At 34.2% G+C, this 19686-nt stretch overlaps 1 protein-coding gene across 5 annotated transcripts in view; it reads right to left on the bottom strand.

Annotated features, from left to right (window-relative positions):
* LOC143229171 (transcription initiation factor TFIID subunit 12-like) overlaps nt 1-19686 on the bottom strand; it is a 44818-nt gene that overhangs the window by 16122 nt on the left and 9010 nt on the right. For all 5 annotated transcript variants that reach the window (XM_076461086.1, XM_076461085.1, XM_076461089.1 and 2 more), the window contains 2 exons: nt 16787-16923; nt 8311-8508 (listed from right to left, as the gene is read on the bottom strand). In XM_076461086.1, the coding sequence (XP_076317201.1) occupies nt 8311-8508; nt 16787-16873 (285 nt within the window). In that variant the 5' untranslated portion in view covers nt 16874-16923. The remainder of the gene's footprint in view (nt 1-8310; nt 8509-16786; nt 16924-19686) is intronic.

The raw sequence follows: 19686 nt of genomic DNA, 5'->3' as shown, positions 1-19686 counted from the left end.
AGTTTTGAATATATCGACAAGAACAGGGTGAGAACTAATGTGAAGCAATTCCAGGGCCAATAGAGAGCTAAGCAAATCAGTATAAATATTGTATATTGTACTGCATAGCTTTTATGTGATCCAAGGCAAGAGAGAGAAATGGCATACAATTTGGCAGTGAACACAGAAACTGTAGAGGGGATTCTGTGTGCAACAACTGAATCACAACAAACCATGGCAGATCCCACAAAGTCACCTGATTTCAAGCTATCCATATAGTTGGAAATGGAAGGATGGTTCATAAAATGTTCAGCAAATAGAAGACAGTACTTCTAATCAAAAGTATCAGCCTTTTTCAGATGACTCAAAGAAAGGTCACATTTGGGGATGGTAATAAGCCATGGTGGGATGGGCTGATTAGTGAATACAGCTATGTTATCCAAGGATAGACTGAATCCATCCAACTGAGCCTGGATACGAAGATCAAAAGAGACAATGGCAAACCATCTATTCTGTAAAAGCATGGCCCACTAAGGAAGGAAAATACAACCCCAGGTGGGATGCTGTGGTAAGGATCAAAGTTTTTAAGCACAGGAAAGTGTCAAACTCACACGGACTTAGAATTGCTGGTTCATTAAGAAATGCTTAATAAAAATGGGTAAATGGCCACACAACCTCTAAGAGTGGATGTCTTAGAAAATGGCATACCTCCACATTGAATCATAAGCTTTTTCAAGGTCACAAAATACAGAAACAAGATATTGTCCCTTGAGAAAGGCTTTCCTGATTGATGTTTCAAGTCGAATCAGGTGGTCCTTGGAGGAGTGCTGTTGTTGAAACCTACATTGAGTGGATGAGAAATTGTTTAATTCACAGAAAACCAAACAAGACAAGCATTTACCATCCCTTCTAAGGTCTTACATAGACAGCTCATCAAAATAATTGAATGGTAGTTCAAAGGAATCTTGGAATCCTTCCTAGGCTTAGGAAAAGGGAGTACAATAGCATGGGACCAAGCATTGAAAATAGCATTCTCTTACCAGATCTGGTTAAATACAACCAGAAGAACAGCAAAAGAGGCAAGAGAGAGATGGAGCAGCTCCTCAAAATGAATATCACATTAGGTCCAACTAATGTACTGCCAGACCGATGAAAAGCAAGCTTGAGTTCCACCAGTGTAAAGGAGTGACTATAGTCATAGAGACAATTAGCCCAAAAGGAAAGAGGCAACTGCTCTGCCCATTTCTTGATTAACTAAAAAGGTGGAGGATGAAGCAGAAATGCTAGATGCTCAAGAAAAGTTTTTGCCAAGAGTATTGGCAATGCTTTGAGCATCAGCAACTTTCTGGCCATCAGAAAAAAAGACTAAAAAGGGGGGCAGAAGTAAACTGTTCACTAACCTTTCCAATCCTGTACCATATGACTTTGGAACTGGTAGTAAAAGAAATGTTGGAGGTGTATTTAATCCAAAATTCCTTCTGGCTTTGATGTCTGACTTGCCAAGCACATACAAGGGCCTGCTGAAATGCAAGGTGGTTTAAAAGTGTGGGATACCTACAAAAAGTATCCCAAGCCCATTTTTGAGCTTTCCTTGATAGCAAGCAGGATTTCACCAAGGACAAGGATACTGTGGGAAACGTGTCGAGGTTTTAGGAATATACCGAGTAGCTACCATGACAATAGTCAGTCACTGCTGCCATGCAATCATCTATCAACTGTTTACAGATGATGGTAGGATCAAGTTCTGAGAGAGCAGTGAAAGACGGCCAGTTGGTCTTGTCCAACTTCCATCAAGGCACTGAGGTCAGGTGGTATCAACCATGGCCAGTCTCTCTCAAAATAACAAAATGATCATTGCCCCATGAGTTACTGTCAACCCTCCAAGAAAAGTAAGAGAAAAGTGAAGGAGAGCTGATAGAAAGATCAATAACAGTTAAAGACTGACTAGGTGCATGAAATTAAGTATAAGAATCAGGACTGAAGAGAGATAGGTTGTGATCCAAGAGCACATGTTCTAAGGAATATCCCCTCACATTAATATTAGCACTACCCCAGAGAGGATTATGGCCACATAAGTCCCCCAGGATTAAAAAGGGAGACACTAACTGCTCAATGAGGACATTGAGGTCTGACTAATCAGACAAAGGTCTATCAACCTCCATGGATACTGCTCTGGGTCGAGTAGACACATCTCTGTCTGTAGACAAAGATTCCAACAACTGAGGGTGTGAATAAATGGTTGTTTTCCTTCTCAGGGCAGTAGAAGCGAATGGATCTGAGGAAACAACCATACACAAAGTCAAAGGAAGTGGAACTGGGCAGTCACTGAAAGGAGTGGCAGGGATAAAGATGGAAGTAGATGTAGATTCATTAATTCTTAATCATGGAGGGCAAAACATTCTTCAGATGTTTGGCAAATGACTTTTCTGGAGGCATGGAAAGATCTGTGTGCATTCCCATTGTGGCAGTGAAATGGAGTGCAGCAGCATATGTCTGAGATGGAGTTGGGGACAATTTTCAAGCCCCTAGGTAGGAGATATTAGTCATCAAATGAGGCACTTCCTTCTTCTCCACCAATTTATGGCAAGAAATAGAGTAAAAGAGATGTGGACTAGTACAGTTAACACTGTGTGGTTCTAGTTTGAATTCATGTCATGGTCTTTGCCACCACAACAAGCACGTTAAAGAACCACGACATGATGTTTTTGAGTGACCGAACTGTTGACACTGGAAACATCTGAGAGGATTGGAAATGTATAGCCATACCTTACAGTTCAGATAACCTGCTTTGACTGTGGCAGGAGAAAGTGGTGATGTAAATGTCAATATCAGAACATTAGCAGGCACCATAATTTTGTCTTTGGTAGTGGAGACTCGGCACACTGCAGAAATTCCTTGCCTGGATAAAACAGAAAGGATCTCCAACTCTGGAATGTTCTTTAAATCCCTCTCAACTATAACTCCTCTGGAAGAATTCAATGATGCATGGAGAGTAATCTTGATGGGTATATCCCTAATAGCCTTCAATTTCAAGAGGAGTTTGGTATGCTGTGGTAAAGATGTTTCCACTAAATTGTCTCCAGAGCACATCTTTACTGATTTAGGGTACCAGCAAAACCCTCTAAGCTCTTTTGAATCAAAAAGGGGAACATATGCCCTAAAGATTTCTTGAATAAGGAATGGATAATTACAAGTTGGGGTACAGGATCTGACCGTGTTGATGATTGTACAACAGTCATCCACGCATGTTTGTTTTCCTATGATTTTTTTTTCAATTTTTTCATTTGTATTTATTTTTCATCAATGGGGGTATCCAGTCTCATATTATAGATGTTAATACTGGCAAAAATAGTTTCAACTCCACATAATGTCCAGTGCCAAGACAATGTATGGGGGGGAAGAGTTTCGGGGGGGAAGAGTTTCAAAGTATGGTGAAAGAGTTCACCAATTTTTCTGTGTTGTGGGATAAGAATACACCAAGTCGTATTCTTGCTGTCACTAACAAGCCAGCATTGAGGTAGTTTGAGGCCCCTTGAACAGGTTACAAATTTTAAATTAATTATAATTAACAGATGTTAAATTAATTAAAAAATACAGGGTGTCCCAAAATAACATTTACACTCTTTGGATCATTATAACTTGCCTTGTTTATTGATTTTAACAATGAAACAAGATACATACATATGACAGCCAAAGGATTTATTTAAAGATTTAATACTGAAATCAAGAGAAAAAATAACAAATAAAATTCTTCCCAAGGAAAAACTCTCCTTGGTTGAAATTGTAAAATGTCACAATTTGCTTGCTTCACTTCAGGTGTTCACAAACTGAAATCCGTTCTGACTCATAACGGGAAGAAATGGAAGTGCACACATCAAACACCATCTCATCTGGTATTAAAGCACATTGTTCTTCAATTGCAACTCTAAATTCATAAATTGTTGCCCTTTTTGTGCTGTAAACTTCATCTTTCAGAAACCCCCACAAAAAGAAATCCATGGGTGTCAAATCTGGTGATCTAGCAGGAAATTCTACACTTCCTCTTCGTCCAATCCATCTGTCTGGCATAGATGCATCCAGATAAGCTTTCACGTCGCGATGGAAGTGGGGAGGAGCACCATCCTGCTGGAAGAAACACTCTTCTTCTCCAAATTGTTCTTGGATGTGTGGCATGGCAAACTCTTGTAGCATGTTGAGATAATTCAATCCTGTTACGGTGTCTTGGAAAAAGAATGGTCCGATGAGTCCCCTAGCGGACAGACCACACCACACAGTCACTCCAGGCAAATTCAAGTGATGTTCCTCTGTAACTTGTGGATTTTCTGTTGCCCACTAGGTGCAGTTGTGTCGATTTATTGAGCCATTCAGCTTAAACGTTGCTTCGTCACTCCAAACAATTTTGAGTGGAAATTCATCATCGCCTGCACATCTCGCAAGATACCATTCACAGAACTCAACCCTTCGATCAGGGTCATCTTCATTCAGAGCGTGAACAAGTGATGGGATAAAACTTTTGAATTGGGAACACTTCAAAATGTGATGAAAGCTGGATTTAGGGATATCTGTTTCACGAGACAGTTGGCGCACTGATTTTCTTGGAGAATTCAGAACATTATCAATGACCTCTTGCTCTCTTGTTGGGCTTGTTGATGATCTTTTTCGACCAGAGCGACCCTTTCTCATATGGTGGAGAGTTCCGTGTTCATCAAACTTGGCGATGATGCGTGAAATGCTGGGGCGAGATGGCGCATCCATATGGAACTTTCTAGTAAAACGTCTTTGCACTTCAGCTTTGTTTTCAACTTTCCAAAAAGTTTTGAGAATGAATATTTTGTGCTCGATTGTAAGCTGATTATCCACCATCCTTGGACACAAGTCAAATGTGAAACAAAATAAACGGTTTATTAGCTATACACAGTCAAAGAGTGTAAACGTTATTTTGGGACACCCTGTATGAGCTAATTATTTAAAGTAAATTAAAATATGATGCATCGAACTTTCAAGGATGATGTTAAAATTAATTATTATGATGACAATTTACTTTTACAACATGGCAAGTAAGAATGAAAATAGATACATTAAAAACAATAGTTATTGTACAACATTACTAAAGCATGCCAAAACAATACCCTCAAATTGATTTTTCTTGATTGCATAATGTAATTAACATGTATGTTCATAAATGCAATTAATTTTAAAATTACATTTACAAAGGTTATGTCAAAATAAAATATCATCCCCTCACTGCTCTTAACTTTCTTTAAATAAAGTTATGAGTAACTATTTAAGTTTCATTCACTTTAATTATAAAAAAGTAATGGTAATATTATGCCCATAATATATTTATTACTTTATCTTGACACCTATTGACAAGATAGATCAATAAAACAGTTCAGTAAGCAGTGAAGATGTTAAGGAAATATATTAGTTATTTACACAAAGTTTTAAAAAATAATATATTTCTTTTAAGTTTCCTAAACTTTTCATAATCAAAGGCTTTCTTATGTACAAAGCATTTTTAAAAGTTAAAATGAACAGATGAAGAATCATTAAGAGGTCAAATAAATATGTAGTTTTGACCAATTCTCCATGCTCCATACTTTGCTCTAAGTTGTAATTTGTTAACAGATTTTTCCAAAGCCAATTCCCATTAAATTTATACCCAATAGATAGGTTAAATTTTAAATAATTGACTAGCATGTTTTATAATATGTAATATTTCATTGAAGAAAAAAAAAAGAAAAAGTTAAAGATGAATTTCTAACAGCTCAAATCATGTGATTAGAACCAGAAAATTTCTCGCAGAAAAACCAGTTTCTCGGCTATTCAAGAAATTGTGTTAATCCCTGCATTATATACTTCAAAAAGTTATTTTGTGAACTAGCAACATTTATGTAAAGTAGAAGGGCCAACATAGAATAACAGTCAACAGCAAAAACAAAAAAAGAAAACAACACCTACACAGATAAGTGATATATTTATAGTAATAAATAAAAAATAGATAAGAAAAGTAACAAAAATGTAAAATTTAAACTTTTAAGCTAGATAGGGTTAAATTAGATAATATAAATAGGTATAATGATAATAATCTCATTTGTGTAAAATCAACACAGAACCTTAATGATAATCACAACTAGAGATAACCAAACATTCTGAAGATAGTATGATACATTTCTTTAACACCTGCTGTATTTCACCCATGGTACATCCCTAGATTTTCAGGGAACCTAGCACAGTAGCTATTTGTCACCTGTATTTGTGTGTTCTGAATTTCATCCATAGCTACATAGACGCTATCTGCTCTAGCCATCCCTAACTTAGCAGTGTAAAACTAGAGAAAAGGTAGGTAGTCATCATCATCCACCATTTTGGGCTACTCTTTTATGAATAAATAGCGGGATTGACCATCACATTATAATACCTGCATGGCTGAAAGGGCGAGCATGTTTGGTGTGACAGGGATTCAAAACCACGGCCTTTAAGTTGTGAGTTGAGCACGCTAATCACCTGACTATGCCTGGCTCGTATTTAAGTGACGGCAAGTTACTGTTGTTTGATCCAGTCAACCACCTTATCCCAACAAATACATCACAGTACTCAACTATTAACAAAAATCTGTTGCTGCACTGGATTCAGACTTTGTACACAATCTTCAACCAACAATCACAAATGTATTGGCAGTTACAAACGTGTTCTTGGACTCTGATGAATCTAATCATAGTATTAATGTTAGCTTTAATTATTTCCACTTCACTTATTGTGTTGATGCTCATTCTAAGCAATCTTTAACTTCAGAAAAACACACAGTTCATCCATTTTCAGTCAGATAAGTGCCTGAGCAAATGTTACTTGCTTTCTGGACATGAAAAACATGTGCTTCATACATTCTACAACTGCATTAAGTAGCACCAGCACATTAGATCTCCATGCAGTATCCCACAAAATACATATATACAAATATACCATTAACCCCTCCTCCAGTCACTCACTCATTTAATCCATCATTTCTAGGTTCAGTAGTCAATAGCATACAAAACAAGTTTACTGATCAATAATTTCAACGTATATCCATACAGGATGCTAGAACGAGAACTGAAGTCAGAGATATTCTGTAAGCATCCAGACATTTGGAAATTTGCTTTGCCACTGTGCCACTGGATGGTGGCTTCACCTGGAGGGCATGATGTTGCTCAAAATCTGTCAGTGTTCTGATTACTTTTTTAACAATCAAGAACTTGTTTTTCTTGTCCTTATACCCTCATAGGTTAATTCCAAGCTCCATCCAGCCTTATGGCATATTTGCCACACTACCCAAAGTCAGTGGCAAGACCTAACTTGGGCTCCATTACTTTTTTCAAATTGTAGTAGTAGCATTTACCACCTGTAGTTGAAACCAACAACTTGACTATCTTATTAAATGGTAAAGTGTGGAAAGTTAACTTTTTAGGGGCATTATTTTCCATATCCAAATCATAAGCAATGATTCTATCATTCAGAATTATGTTCAAGTAGAGATATCAGTGGCATAATATGTAGCACAAAAACCATAGGGAGAATGAGAATTGCCCTGCTCATTCACTGGAAAGCACTGTAGGAGCATCACAGTGTTGATTGTTGGTTTACCCCAGGATGGCTTGACCACAGCTGAGTGTACATACTTGAGCAAGGTCCATCTGTCAGAAGTATAGTCACAGCATATATCTGTCTTGCCTGGAAATCTCTTGACCAATTTGTTCACAATGGTGTAGTCACAACATGGAGACCATTTCAGACTATATATTACAATGAAATTGGCACAAATCTCCCATCTGTTATTAAATTTCCATGAGACTTGAACTGTGTTGTTCAAAAATGAGTACAAATTATTACTTCACTTGGAATTAATTCCATGAACTGTTCACTATGACAAAATATAGTACCTTTAATTATTTTAGCAATGTTACTATTTCAAGCCCCTTCAATTACTTTATTCAAATACCCATTTTTAATTAACCCAAGATCTTTATACTGGTTGTGAAAAGATATGTGCTTATCTTGCTCAAAGGCTTTTCACAGACTTATTCTATTCTCGTAGTAAATATTCCTTCGTTGACATCACTAGCACTAAATTACCACTTTACTCAGAGTTAATTCAATGGACTGTTAACTATGATGTACACTACAGTAGCTTTACTCAATAACTGTCTTCAATGTTACCATTTCAAGGTCCTTCATTTACTTTACTTAAGTACCCATTCTTAACAAACTCGAGATCTTTACACTGGTTGTTCAGACATACTTATCTTGTTCAAAGGATTTTCACTGACTTATTCTAGCAGTACATTTTCTTACCTTGTCCACATCACTACCAGTAACAGGCCCTAATCTGTCACTGACTGATGAAGTTGCTGTTCCAGGAGTTGTCTTTAAAACAGCTGTCACACTAACAGGAGTGACACCTGACACAGGAACACTGTTTATAGTAGATGATGGAAGAACAGTTGGTATCGTGATGGCACCACGAATGGAAGGTGCAGGCTGAGCCATAGTCTGTTAATGAAAATGTGTTTTTAACTGTTTTGTCATTGGTGAAAATGTATCAATTAAAATCAGCAATGTTTCCATACATAATGCACCAAGATTTAAATTGTCAGAAATTATATATATAAACTAATTAATATTTTAATGACTTTTTCAAAACAAATACTGCCACAACTATAACATTCTAAAATACTTACACAAAGACAGAAATTACTAATATGAAACTGTTATATCTTAATCATATGAAAGAAATTTATTTTCTAAAAATCACTATTAGATAAAATTTTAGGTATTCATATAAAACTAGAATTCACTATTTCAAAAATAAAAGTTTGTTTTCTTTTTAAAATCAAATAAACTATTTCCTCAACAACAACATTTTTTTCCTATTTTTTTTACCAATGAAGCTAAAAACAAAGTAGAAGTAACAAAATTTCATTTCATATGCTGCTCACTACAATTAAGGTGAAGAAGCTTTATGCTTTGATCATCATAGCATTGTTACCATTTCAAAATTTATGAATGTAGTTTCCTAGTATGAATGTTCCTACTAAAAATACTACTTGAGGTAGTTTAAACATTTAAGACTTCAAAATGACTCTACTTAAACCTTCGGTATACAAAAAAAGTTGATAAAAAACTCAAAGTTAACAAGGTATTCAGAACACAAAAAGAAATTCTGAAGTTTTACATTTCATTAAAAATAATGATGAATCACATGTAATTCAGTGAAAATTTAAATATTTTTCTTATCACAGATTAAAGCCAGAATTCATTACTTGTAAAGACTTATTATGAACAAAAATGCTGAAACAGAAAATGAACAGGTACAAAAAGTATTTTGAAATTTATTTCCAGTAAAATTTTAATAAATCATTTATTTATGCCTAAATTTTTCAAAAATTCAATCATTTGATACTTCTGATTAAAACTACATTTCTGCTTATAAAATTTACGTTATGAGTATAAATAACATGAATAGCTATGATTTGATTTTGGTTGAATTGCATAGGATTTAAGTATTATTAACATCCACATGTAATATACGATGTTTAGTAAACAGATTTGATGGCAAGTTGTCAGCCACCAGCTGGAAAGCACTTGATAAAATCTGAATTCACTATACAGTAATAATAATGTCTTGATGTTTATAATGATTCAAATTTAGTGTATTCTTACAGATATTATGAATTACTTCAAATAACAAAAGATCAAAGTCTTCTAAAGTTATGTCTAGTGTGATCTGGCATAGTTCACATTTAATTCAGCTTGAATATTATATCATATTGGAATGCCCAGATGCTATCATCTTGAGAAATTACTCTTCGTACCTTACTAATTACAACAACCATTGCAAAGTGTTGTGTAACTTCAAGTTCCTTTACTAAAATAAACATGCTACTACTTTCATTCAGACATCAAAATCACTACTGATGAATGATGATGAGCAGGAAACATGAAGCAGTAGAAGAGAAAACAAATTAAATAGGAAAAAATATGCATAGACAAGGATTTTCACAAATTCAACATCATAAACACAACGAATAAAATACAATGTTCTACATTCCTTGCACAAATAATCCTGACAACACTATCAAACTGTATTTATCAATAGAACAGAGCAGGACAAATGTTTCACATCAAAAAATGTAGTCTATCAAATTGTATGTGATACATGTAGAGATGGAGGTGTACATGTATATACACGTATACACAGAGAAACTGGAAGACCTTTGGACATCAGTATCTCAGAACATTACAGTGCATTACGTACATGACGAACACATAAAATTAAAACTGATTTAAATTTATAATTTACAAAATACTAAATATTTTAAAGACAGAAAATATATGGAAGCTGTACTCATTAATAGAAAAAATAATAAATAAAAAAGGAACAGACAGATAGTACACATGTAACTAAACTTCCTTTTAAAAAACATTATACCAGTACACATAGTACTACTACTTTTATTTTTTAACACTTTTATATTCTGGCACATCAGTCTTATATTTTGTATTTAGCACTGCTTGTAAACTTTGTATCCTTTCAACTTTAATTTTTTATTCCTTAGTAGCTTCTACTTTGTTTTTGTAGCTAACCAAACATTTTGTGATTCTCTTTATTTTATACAAGTAACATACACCATATGTTAGTATAGCTATATAGTAAATAACATAACTGTACTATAATATTAAAACAAAGTTGAAACAATAATATTCTATATACTGACAGAGACATGTTACAGCAGACTCAATAAGAATAACAAAATTTTATAACCTAACAAATATTTTAATATTAAGTAGTTCTATGCACTTATCCTGAAGAATCTACAAAGACAAAATGTTGGTTAAAATAAAAATTCACTAAATGATATAAAGTATAAATAATTTTTTCTAACACTGTTATCAAAACAAATAGAATTGACTATTAAGTTACATGAAGCAGCTTTGTATAAATATGACTAACTGTTTGAAGGAAAAGAAACAGTAATGAGTAAATATGCAGAAACTCCCCAATCTGCTGGAGTTTGTGCAATATGTTTTTGTCTACGGGCCATTAGATTTAACTGTTTCACAGCCTACTTCACTGAAAAAAGAAAAAGGAAGTGTCATTCACACTACAAACTTTTGACCTCCAACTACAAAATGTGGTAGAATTAGCTGTTAGCTAAGAAAAGGTGCAAGACTTGCAGACAGTAACAGATGAATTTTCATAAAAATTCAAACTACTGATTTTAAGTCTTCACACTTCCTTCTTTTCCCACATTAGCATGTATATATGCTTACTAGTCAGTAAGTTTGATTATTACCACTGTCATTATGCTTTTAATCATGTCTGAACATACATGTAGAAGTATGAGACTGATCACACTTCTACATTTTGCATAACTCACTTTTCATTATAGCATAGAGAGAAAATTAATTATTCTCACTGAGGCATGTGACAGGAAAATATACATAAATAATACACTATACAGACAATTAATTAATTACTATTTTATCCTGATATTTTTTAGGCTGACAAGTTCCATTACTAAAGACATAGGAGTCTTAAAAATAGTATTTTGGAATCATTATGTTACATGTCACATTTCACAATGAGGGAGGACATCAAGAAAGGTTCAAAAAGCTCTCAATATTTATCTATAGGTTGGCTGACCTGGAGTTGTTTTGTAGCAGACTTAGAGACACTATCCTTAACTTCCTCTATGGTTTCTGCTACTTCATCATAGTCAGCTGCAGTTTTGTAACTAGACTATTTTATGTATGTCCAAGATCAATGGAATCAAATGAAAATTGAAATATCTGAACAAAAGAAAAGCTCCATACAGCCTTTGAAAAAAAACATGCTAGTAATGAGTTTTAAGATATGCAACAGAATATTTCAGAAGTAAAAAGTGAAAGCAGATTATTTATAAAGGGAATAATGTAGAATACTTTTGAATGTATCAGAATATGCTACAATATTCCAAAATAACCTAGGTGATTCCAGAATTATTTGAAACATTCTAAACTATTCAGAGTATACAGATATAATATAATCTACAAGGTAGAATTTCAACCATCTTAAGCAACTGCAAAACATTATTAAATACAAATAAAATGTGGTATGAATTACTTGTTTATATACTAGAAAATGAGGATCAGAGTGTTGTCAAGTGTTCCTGATAAGACTAGAGAATAGTAACTGAAGTTGGATGAAACTGCAATGTGATGTAAATAACATGACAAAAGTATCGGAGATTGTTCACCACCCTGTCTGCCAGAGGCAAAATAAGCTATTAAGATGATAAACTTTATAGGAGATGAAAAGAAAAAGACAAAAGGAGTAATTTCCCATACAGAAATAGAAAAGTTAGATGAGTTTTTTAAATTTAATGTTCAAAGTACAAGGACATAAATCATAAGCAGAAGAATCCACTGCAAGATAAAGATTATATTTAATGCCTTAAAATGGAGCAGTGCAAGTAGGATAACAGCATACTGCCCAAACAAGACAAAGATGATTGAAGCATCAATAATTACACACATAAAAAAGCACAAGGAGTGAGCGAAGTGAACATTCAGTCATCATTCCAAGCAGCCCAGTGCTTGGAAGGGGAAGTTTAGAAAAAGAGTGGGACAGATTTTTAAATCATTTTCAGTTCGAGCTTCTGATACAGTTCACTATCTCTTCTTATATTTTAAGAAAAGAAATCAATATAATAAAACTGAACATGTTCAACTTTGTAATATGGTTTCTTTCACATAAATATACCTCATTGTCAATAACCCACTGTTATGCAGGTTATAATCAGTCTATTTTATTAGTACGAAAAATACCAAGACTTAGGTTACCAGGAATAATGAAAAATAATGATACTTTACACTGTTTAGTTTCATGAATTTTATTTAATTCTCTCACAATAGACATGCCAAAATGCTCATATCACAATTTTTAAAGTTACATTTATAACATAGTTAAACTACTTTTAACCATTATATATGGATAAACTTGGCATTAAAATATAGTTACCAAACTAAGTTTTGATACAATTTTTAAGTCCTTAATTTTTTTTTAAATTCTCAATCTCTCCGAGTATGAGAAATGTGACATTGCTCCGTTTTCCCTCTTTTCTAATTTCTCTGAGGAGTATGAAGTAAATTACTAATTACAATGTAGGTTAAAGTCTTTTGGCACAAAGCAACTAGGCTATTTGTGCCAAACTGGTTAAAAAAATTAAAATTATTAAAATATGTAAAAAAGAATCACATGACAACAAGGGCCAGTTTTCAAATTCAAAATTTAAATCACATTAAAAAGGCCAATGATCCAAAAAATGTAAAAACAACTAAGGTTGACAGTGTCACCCTTGCCAATGACACTGTCCAACATCAGGGGGTAAACCCATAGTAAAAAACATGTCTAAAATGGTACTGTTACTCATACTTGTAATGACGGCATGAAAGTAAAATGTGGGCAATTGTGACTGGAGTGTACCACAGATCACACATTGATTTGAAGGAATATCGAGATACTTTCAAGGCTTAGAAAAAGGGAAGACAATAGCCTGGCACCAAGTATCAGGAAAAGAATTCTCCTGCCAGATCCAATTAAAAACCAGAAGAACACCAAGAGAGACAGAAGAGAAATGTCACAGCATCTCAAAGTGAATATCATCAGGTCCAACTGATGTACTGTCAGACCAATGAAGAGCAAGCTTGAGTTCCACTAGTGTAAAGGAGTGATTATAGTCATTGAAATAATAAATCCAAAAGGAAAGAGGTGATTGCTCTGTTCGAGTTTCGATGGCTGAGAAGGTGGAGGATACAGAAGTGCTAGATGCACAAGAAAAGCTTATGCTGAAAGTATCAGTGATGCTCTAAGCATCAAACTTCTTAGTCATCTAAGAGCAAGGTCAAAATAAAAAGAGAAGTATACTACCCACTGACCTTTCTAATCTTTTCCCATATGACTTTGGCACTTATGACAGAAGAAATGCTTGTTGTGAACTTAATTCAATATTTCTTCTGACTTTGATGTCTTACCTACTGAGCATATGTAAAAGCCCACTAAAAAGCATTGTGGTTTGAAAGCATGGCAGGCAGGACTCCACTGTGAATGAAGATACTCTGTAAAACTTGAGGTTTTAGGAATAGATTGAACAGCCACTGGCACAAAATAGTAAGTCAATGCTGCCATGCAATCATCTGTCAATGATGTACAGATGATGGCAAGGCCAAGTTTCAAGAGTATGCCTTGAACATAGTAATATATTCTGTAGGAATACTGTCAAGATACATAAGACATGAAACAAAACAAAAACTCAGCATACGATGACCGAAGAAGGTAGAAATGTTGTTCGCTCTTCTATGTAAAATATCTTCTCAACCCAAACGAGCCGTTTTTGCATATATATTTCTCTACAAGTGGGTTTTCTCGACATCACTGAAAAACTCAGCATGTTAAGAAACCAAATAAACACAGCCATAAAACTATGTTCACCCAATAAAATGAAAGATGAAACCAACTAAATAAAACACTTATCAAAATCAACAAATTTCCTCAAAAAACCATTGAAAGAATATGTACACACTTAGATCAACAACAAACAAACAGTAATAAATCCAAATATACAAGAAATTACAAAACCTTACACTTCCGCACACCATACATCCCCAACATCAGTGAAAAAATAACCAACACTTGGAAAAACTTAAAACATAACATTCCAGTAAACACCAAATTTATTCAAAAACCAGGCACAAAACTAAAATCCATACTATGTAAAAACTACACTGACAAACATAACACCAACATTATTAAAAAGAAGATTCAATGCCCACTGACCCTACAAGAAGATGCACTATAATGCCAAACAAGGACACTACAGCAATGCCAGGGTTTCATGAGCACTATACTCAAAAACCAGCATCAGACACAATGTTCAGAACACTGGTTGAGAACGTCCAACATTGGTACTCAGTTGATCCTAGTCTAAGAGAAACAGCCAATTGACTCAAGGTCACCCTTCTAAGTGGAATGTTTGAACCCTCAAATACCAGGATCCTCCTTTCACCTTCAAGGATCACCACACACAGCAAACACATGGGTAAATGTTCAGATCCCAGAGAAGGTAAACTGAAAATACAGAACCTACTATGGAAGGTCCCCTTACCCCCTACAGGAATCTGCCTTGAGAGAACATCTCATACACTGCTCGGGAGAAATGATTGAACACATTTTACATATGCTGCATTTAAAGAATATTGGCCACCACATGGAAGTATAAAATGATAATTTTAAAGATGCTATAACTTGCTAACATTCCCACAATTTACCAGCTTCTTAACCAGCATTAGCTCCCATGGTTAGGTCACACTGTGAAGATGCCCGACAGTCATATTCTCAAAAACTTGCTATACAGTAAGCTGGCAACAGGTAAGATTACACCAGGATTTCCCTATCTTCAATTTAAAAATGTATGCAAAATAGTCTTAGCATCAACTAACACCAGGCTCAACAAGCAGGAGACACTTTCTGAGGAGAGGAACATTTAGTGCTCTTCTGTCAGCAGTGAGATAACAAACTGCATATTAAGAAATACACTAAATACCCCCTCCATCTCAGTACATCATGTTCAAATGTGAAAAATGTTTGTCAGTGCACATTCAAGACAGAACTTTTCAACCACTATAAAAAGTTCCTGAATAAATAAAACCATTAAATATGTGCAAAAAAGAAATTAAGACATACAGATGCCTTATACTACTACCAAGTACTACATTCTAACATTGTTTGGAATTTCAAAGGTAATGTGATGTTACTGAACACTGACTGCTTTTGGAGTATGTAACAATCCTTTCTGACTAAATGTATTCATATAATTAGATTATAAAGATATGTTTAGATTGAGGATTTAGAATTTACAAGATAGATATATCCTTTGCAAATAATTGAATTGGAAAACAAAGAAATATGAATCAATGTGAAGAAACAGGACCATCTACAAAGTCATATCCTCAGTGGTGGTAAGAAAGGTTAACCTTTTTTAACAGGTAAGAATCCATGAACACAATGATCAGTGACAAAAGTTGTCCTAATATCCCAGATCACAGTGTGCAACATAATCCAGAACAAAAGTAATACGAGTTACATGTACACAAACTGCTTCCACAATATATCCCTTCAAATGTAAGACACTATGAGCAGCAAGATGATGATATGGATATTCACACTATTTCACATGAATACAAATTGATTAAGTTTATCAGATATAGTACCTACTGATTTCTGTGTGATCTTACTGGGCATTAGATACTGCTGTCCTTGTACATTAGATAGATTATGGAAAACAAGCAGAGGAGTGGTATGCCCTGAACATAACAGCTTTGTAACAAAACATTTTGTAATATAAAATACTCTGCAGGAATACTGTCAAGATACATAGACATCAAACAGAATTTGACTAGATATAGTAACGTGGACTGTAATGAGGTGGTAAGACAACACAATTGTTTAGATATGATACCTCTTTATACTGGACTTAGCTTGTTGTAGGAAACTCTCATATATTTAGAGATGTAACAGTTTTTATATTAAAAAGATAAACAAAAGATTTAAGACAAACTGGTTTCTGTTTATACATAAATAAATTTAAGAACTAAACATACCTCTTCCAATTACTATTTCATTACCTATGAATTAAGTTGTTTCCCCACCAAATATTTTATAAATTTATATACAAGGAGAAATATAATGAACCTATACATTAATAAACAACTAAAAAAATTAAACACTTACTGAGGAAGAAGGGTTCGTTGCAGAAATGATACCAACAGTTGATGCAACATTTTCAGATGCAGCAGCAGGAGAGGCTACAGTTGCCATTACAAAAAATATTTACTCACTTTCCCAAAACACATCAGGTACCAATTAACCTGGAATTCACAAAGTATTCTTATGCAGGGATAGAATAAAATTATTTCTCTTAAGTTCTAAATTATAATAAATATATCCCAATTTCACTTTCACCAAGAAATCTAATATGATAACATATATCTATTTACTCAGTTATTAAAAAAATCAACATGATTTTCCTAAGGATGAAAACAAACATTTCTTTCAATACAATATAAACATCTGGACATCAATTTCACCTTATATTTTCCCCATACTGCAATATATAATTTTCATTATTAACTTCGTAGAAGGTTTTTTTTACTTTCAAACCACAAGACCATTTCTGGACAAATCTACAAAATACATTTTTGCCATAGATGACATGTGAAAGATGAAACACTCCCTTAACATAAGCAACAACGGAAAATAAATTTAATCATTTGGTGTTAATTTAGTGAGGACATTATACTTAGTTTCCTAATGTGTGATAAGTATATATTTTTATAACAAACAGATAGCTTAGTCTACTTCCCATTTATCTTGTAAAAAAATTCTGTAACATTTTAATGCATGATGTACATACATGACTAACGTGAAAATCAGAACTCATTCAAAGTAAAATATTCCACAATTAAACAAAAACAAACCATAATCTATTTAATATGAAGCAAATAACAAAATATCTCCACTTTAATTTTAAAATTAAAGTTTGAATATAAAATTGAATATATTTCTTTAATTCTTTATTAAAAAATTATACACAAATCTATTTTGTAAAAAAATTTTTAATATAAAAGTTGACACTCAGTGTAGTGAGTGAAGACCTATTTGTGATAAAAGAAACACTTTCATAACAATCCAATGTTACAGTTAGCTTATTTATACCATAACATGCAGCTGATCTACACAAAGTATATAATGTTTGATGTTACATAAAATTTCTATAGTATCTTGGAAAATACAATATGGATAAGAAGGGTCCATTTGGTCCTACAAGGCTGTCTTTAAACATCCACTCTTGAGAAAATAAAAAAATTAGTTGGTTGGTTGACTTTTATTGGCAAAAAGCAACTAGGATATCTGTGCCAAACAAATGGTTAAAAAAAATTAAAATTATTAAAAAATACATAAAAAAATCATGTCAAAACTAATTTTCAAATTAAAAACTTAAAGTTAAAAAGGCCAATGACCCTTAAAAAAGTTAAAAACACAACTGAGGTGGGCTGTGTCACCATCGCCAATGACACTACCCAACATCACGGGTGAACACAAGGTAGGTAGGTATTCAATGTTTATTGGCACAAAGCTACAAGGCTATCTGTACCAGACAAGATGTGGTACAGTATAGGTATAGGGCAATTAAGGTAAAAAGTAAAATGTGTAAAATTAGGAACTGCCAGGAAGACTGAAGCAAGAAACACACCCTTGCTGTCAGTCACCTGAAGTTGGTCTTTCCAATCCTGGGTTAGTTCGAAAAAAAAAATAAAAACTAAAATGTGTAAAATTAAGACTTGCCAGGAAGACTGAAGCATCAAGATCGAAATTGCAGTCAGTCACCTGAAGTTGGCCTTACCAGTCCTGGGTTCAAGTCAAAATAAAAATTGAAATGTGTAAAAGAAATTGTGTTAAAACATTAAAATGTGTAAATGAAATCATGCTAAAACATTATATAGTCTATAAAAAACCTTAAATTAAGTGCAAAAGACCAATGGCTCTTAAAAATGTAAAAACATGAGAGATTGGCAGTATCACCTATAACATGGGCCAAAGTCAAGGGCAAACCTACCATACAAATATCTTTAAAATGGTGTAATTGTTCTAGGTTGTAATGACGGCACGATAATAAAATGTATATGATTGTGATCTGAGTACCACATAGACCACACATTGGTGCAGCAGTACCAGATAAAAGGAAGTGATGGGTTAAAAAAACTGTGACCAATGCGTAGCCTTGCAAAAACAACCTCCTCTCTTTAATCCTTACAGAAGCAAGAGGGCCAAAGACCAAAAGAAGGTTTGATTTGAAAATGCTTGTTATTGTGTTGCTCATTCCAGGTTGCCTGCCATCTGGTGTACAGTCTGAATTTGATAACGACCATAGTCCATGTATGGAATGATAGATCCAGAACACAGACTTTGCTGCTCTGTCAGCCAGCTCATTCCCACAAATACCAACATGACCTGGTATCCAAAAGAATTGGGCGGAGACGGATGAGAGAGAAAGATGGGCCAGTTTGTTTTCAATATTGATGAGAAGAGGGTGGTAATTTTCATGGAATGATTCCAGGGCCAATAGACAGCTGAGTGAGTCCATATATATTATACAATTTGTATATTGCATTAGGTCAATACAATTTAGGGCAAGAGAGATGGCATACAATTCAGCAGTGAAAACAAACTGTAGAGAGAGTCAATGTGCCACAATCGAACTGTCACAAACCATAGCAGAGCCCACCGTGTCACCCGATTTGGAACCATCTGCACATATAGGAATGGATGGATCATACGAAAGGTGTTCAGCAGAGTGATATTTCCAATCGGGTGTATCTGCTTTCCTCAGATGACTCAAAGATAAGTTACAATTGGGGACAGTAATTTGCCATGGTGGAATAGGCTGATTTGAAGAAACTGCAATGTTATTCAAGGATAAATCCAATTCTTCTACTTGTGCCTGGATACTGAGACTAAAAGGAACAATGGCAAATTTTCTGTAATTAAAAAGTGTCGTCCACTGTGGTTGGAAAACAACTCCAGGTACGATGCTGTGGTAAGTATCGAAGTTTGGAAGCATAAATTAGAGA

Source organism: Tachypleus tridentatus, chromosome 10 (genome assembly GCF_004210375.1).
Source record: "Tachypleus tridentatus isolate NWPU-2018 chromosome 10, ASM421037v1, whole genome shotgun sequence".
Taxonomy (NCBI): domain Eukaryota; kingdom Metazoa; phylum Arthropoda; class Merostomata; order Xiphosura; family Limulidae; genus Tachypleus; species Tachypleus tridentatus.
This window is presented reverse-complemented; position numbering and strand designations above follow the sequence as displayed.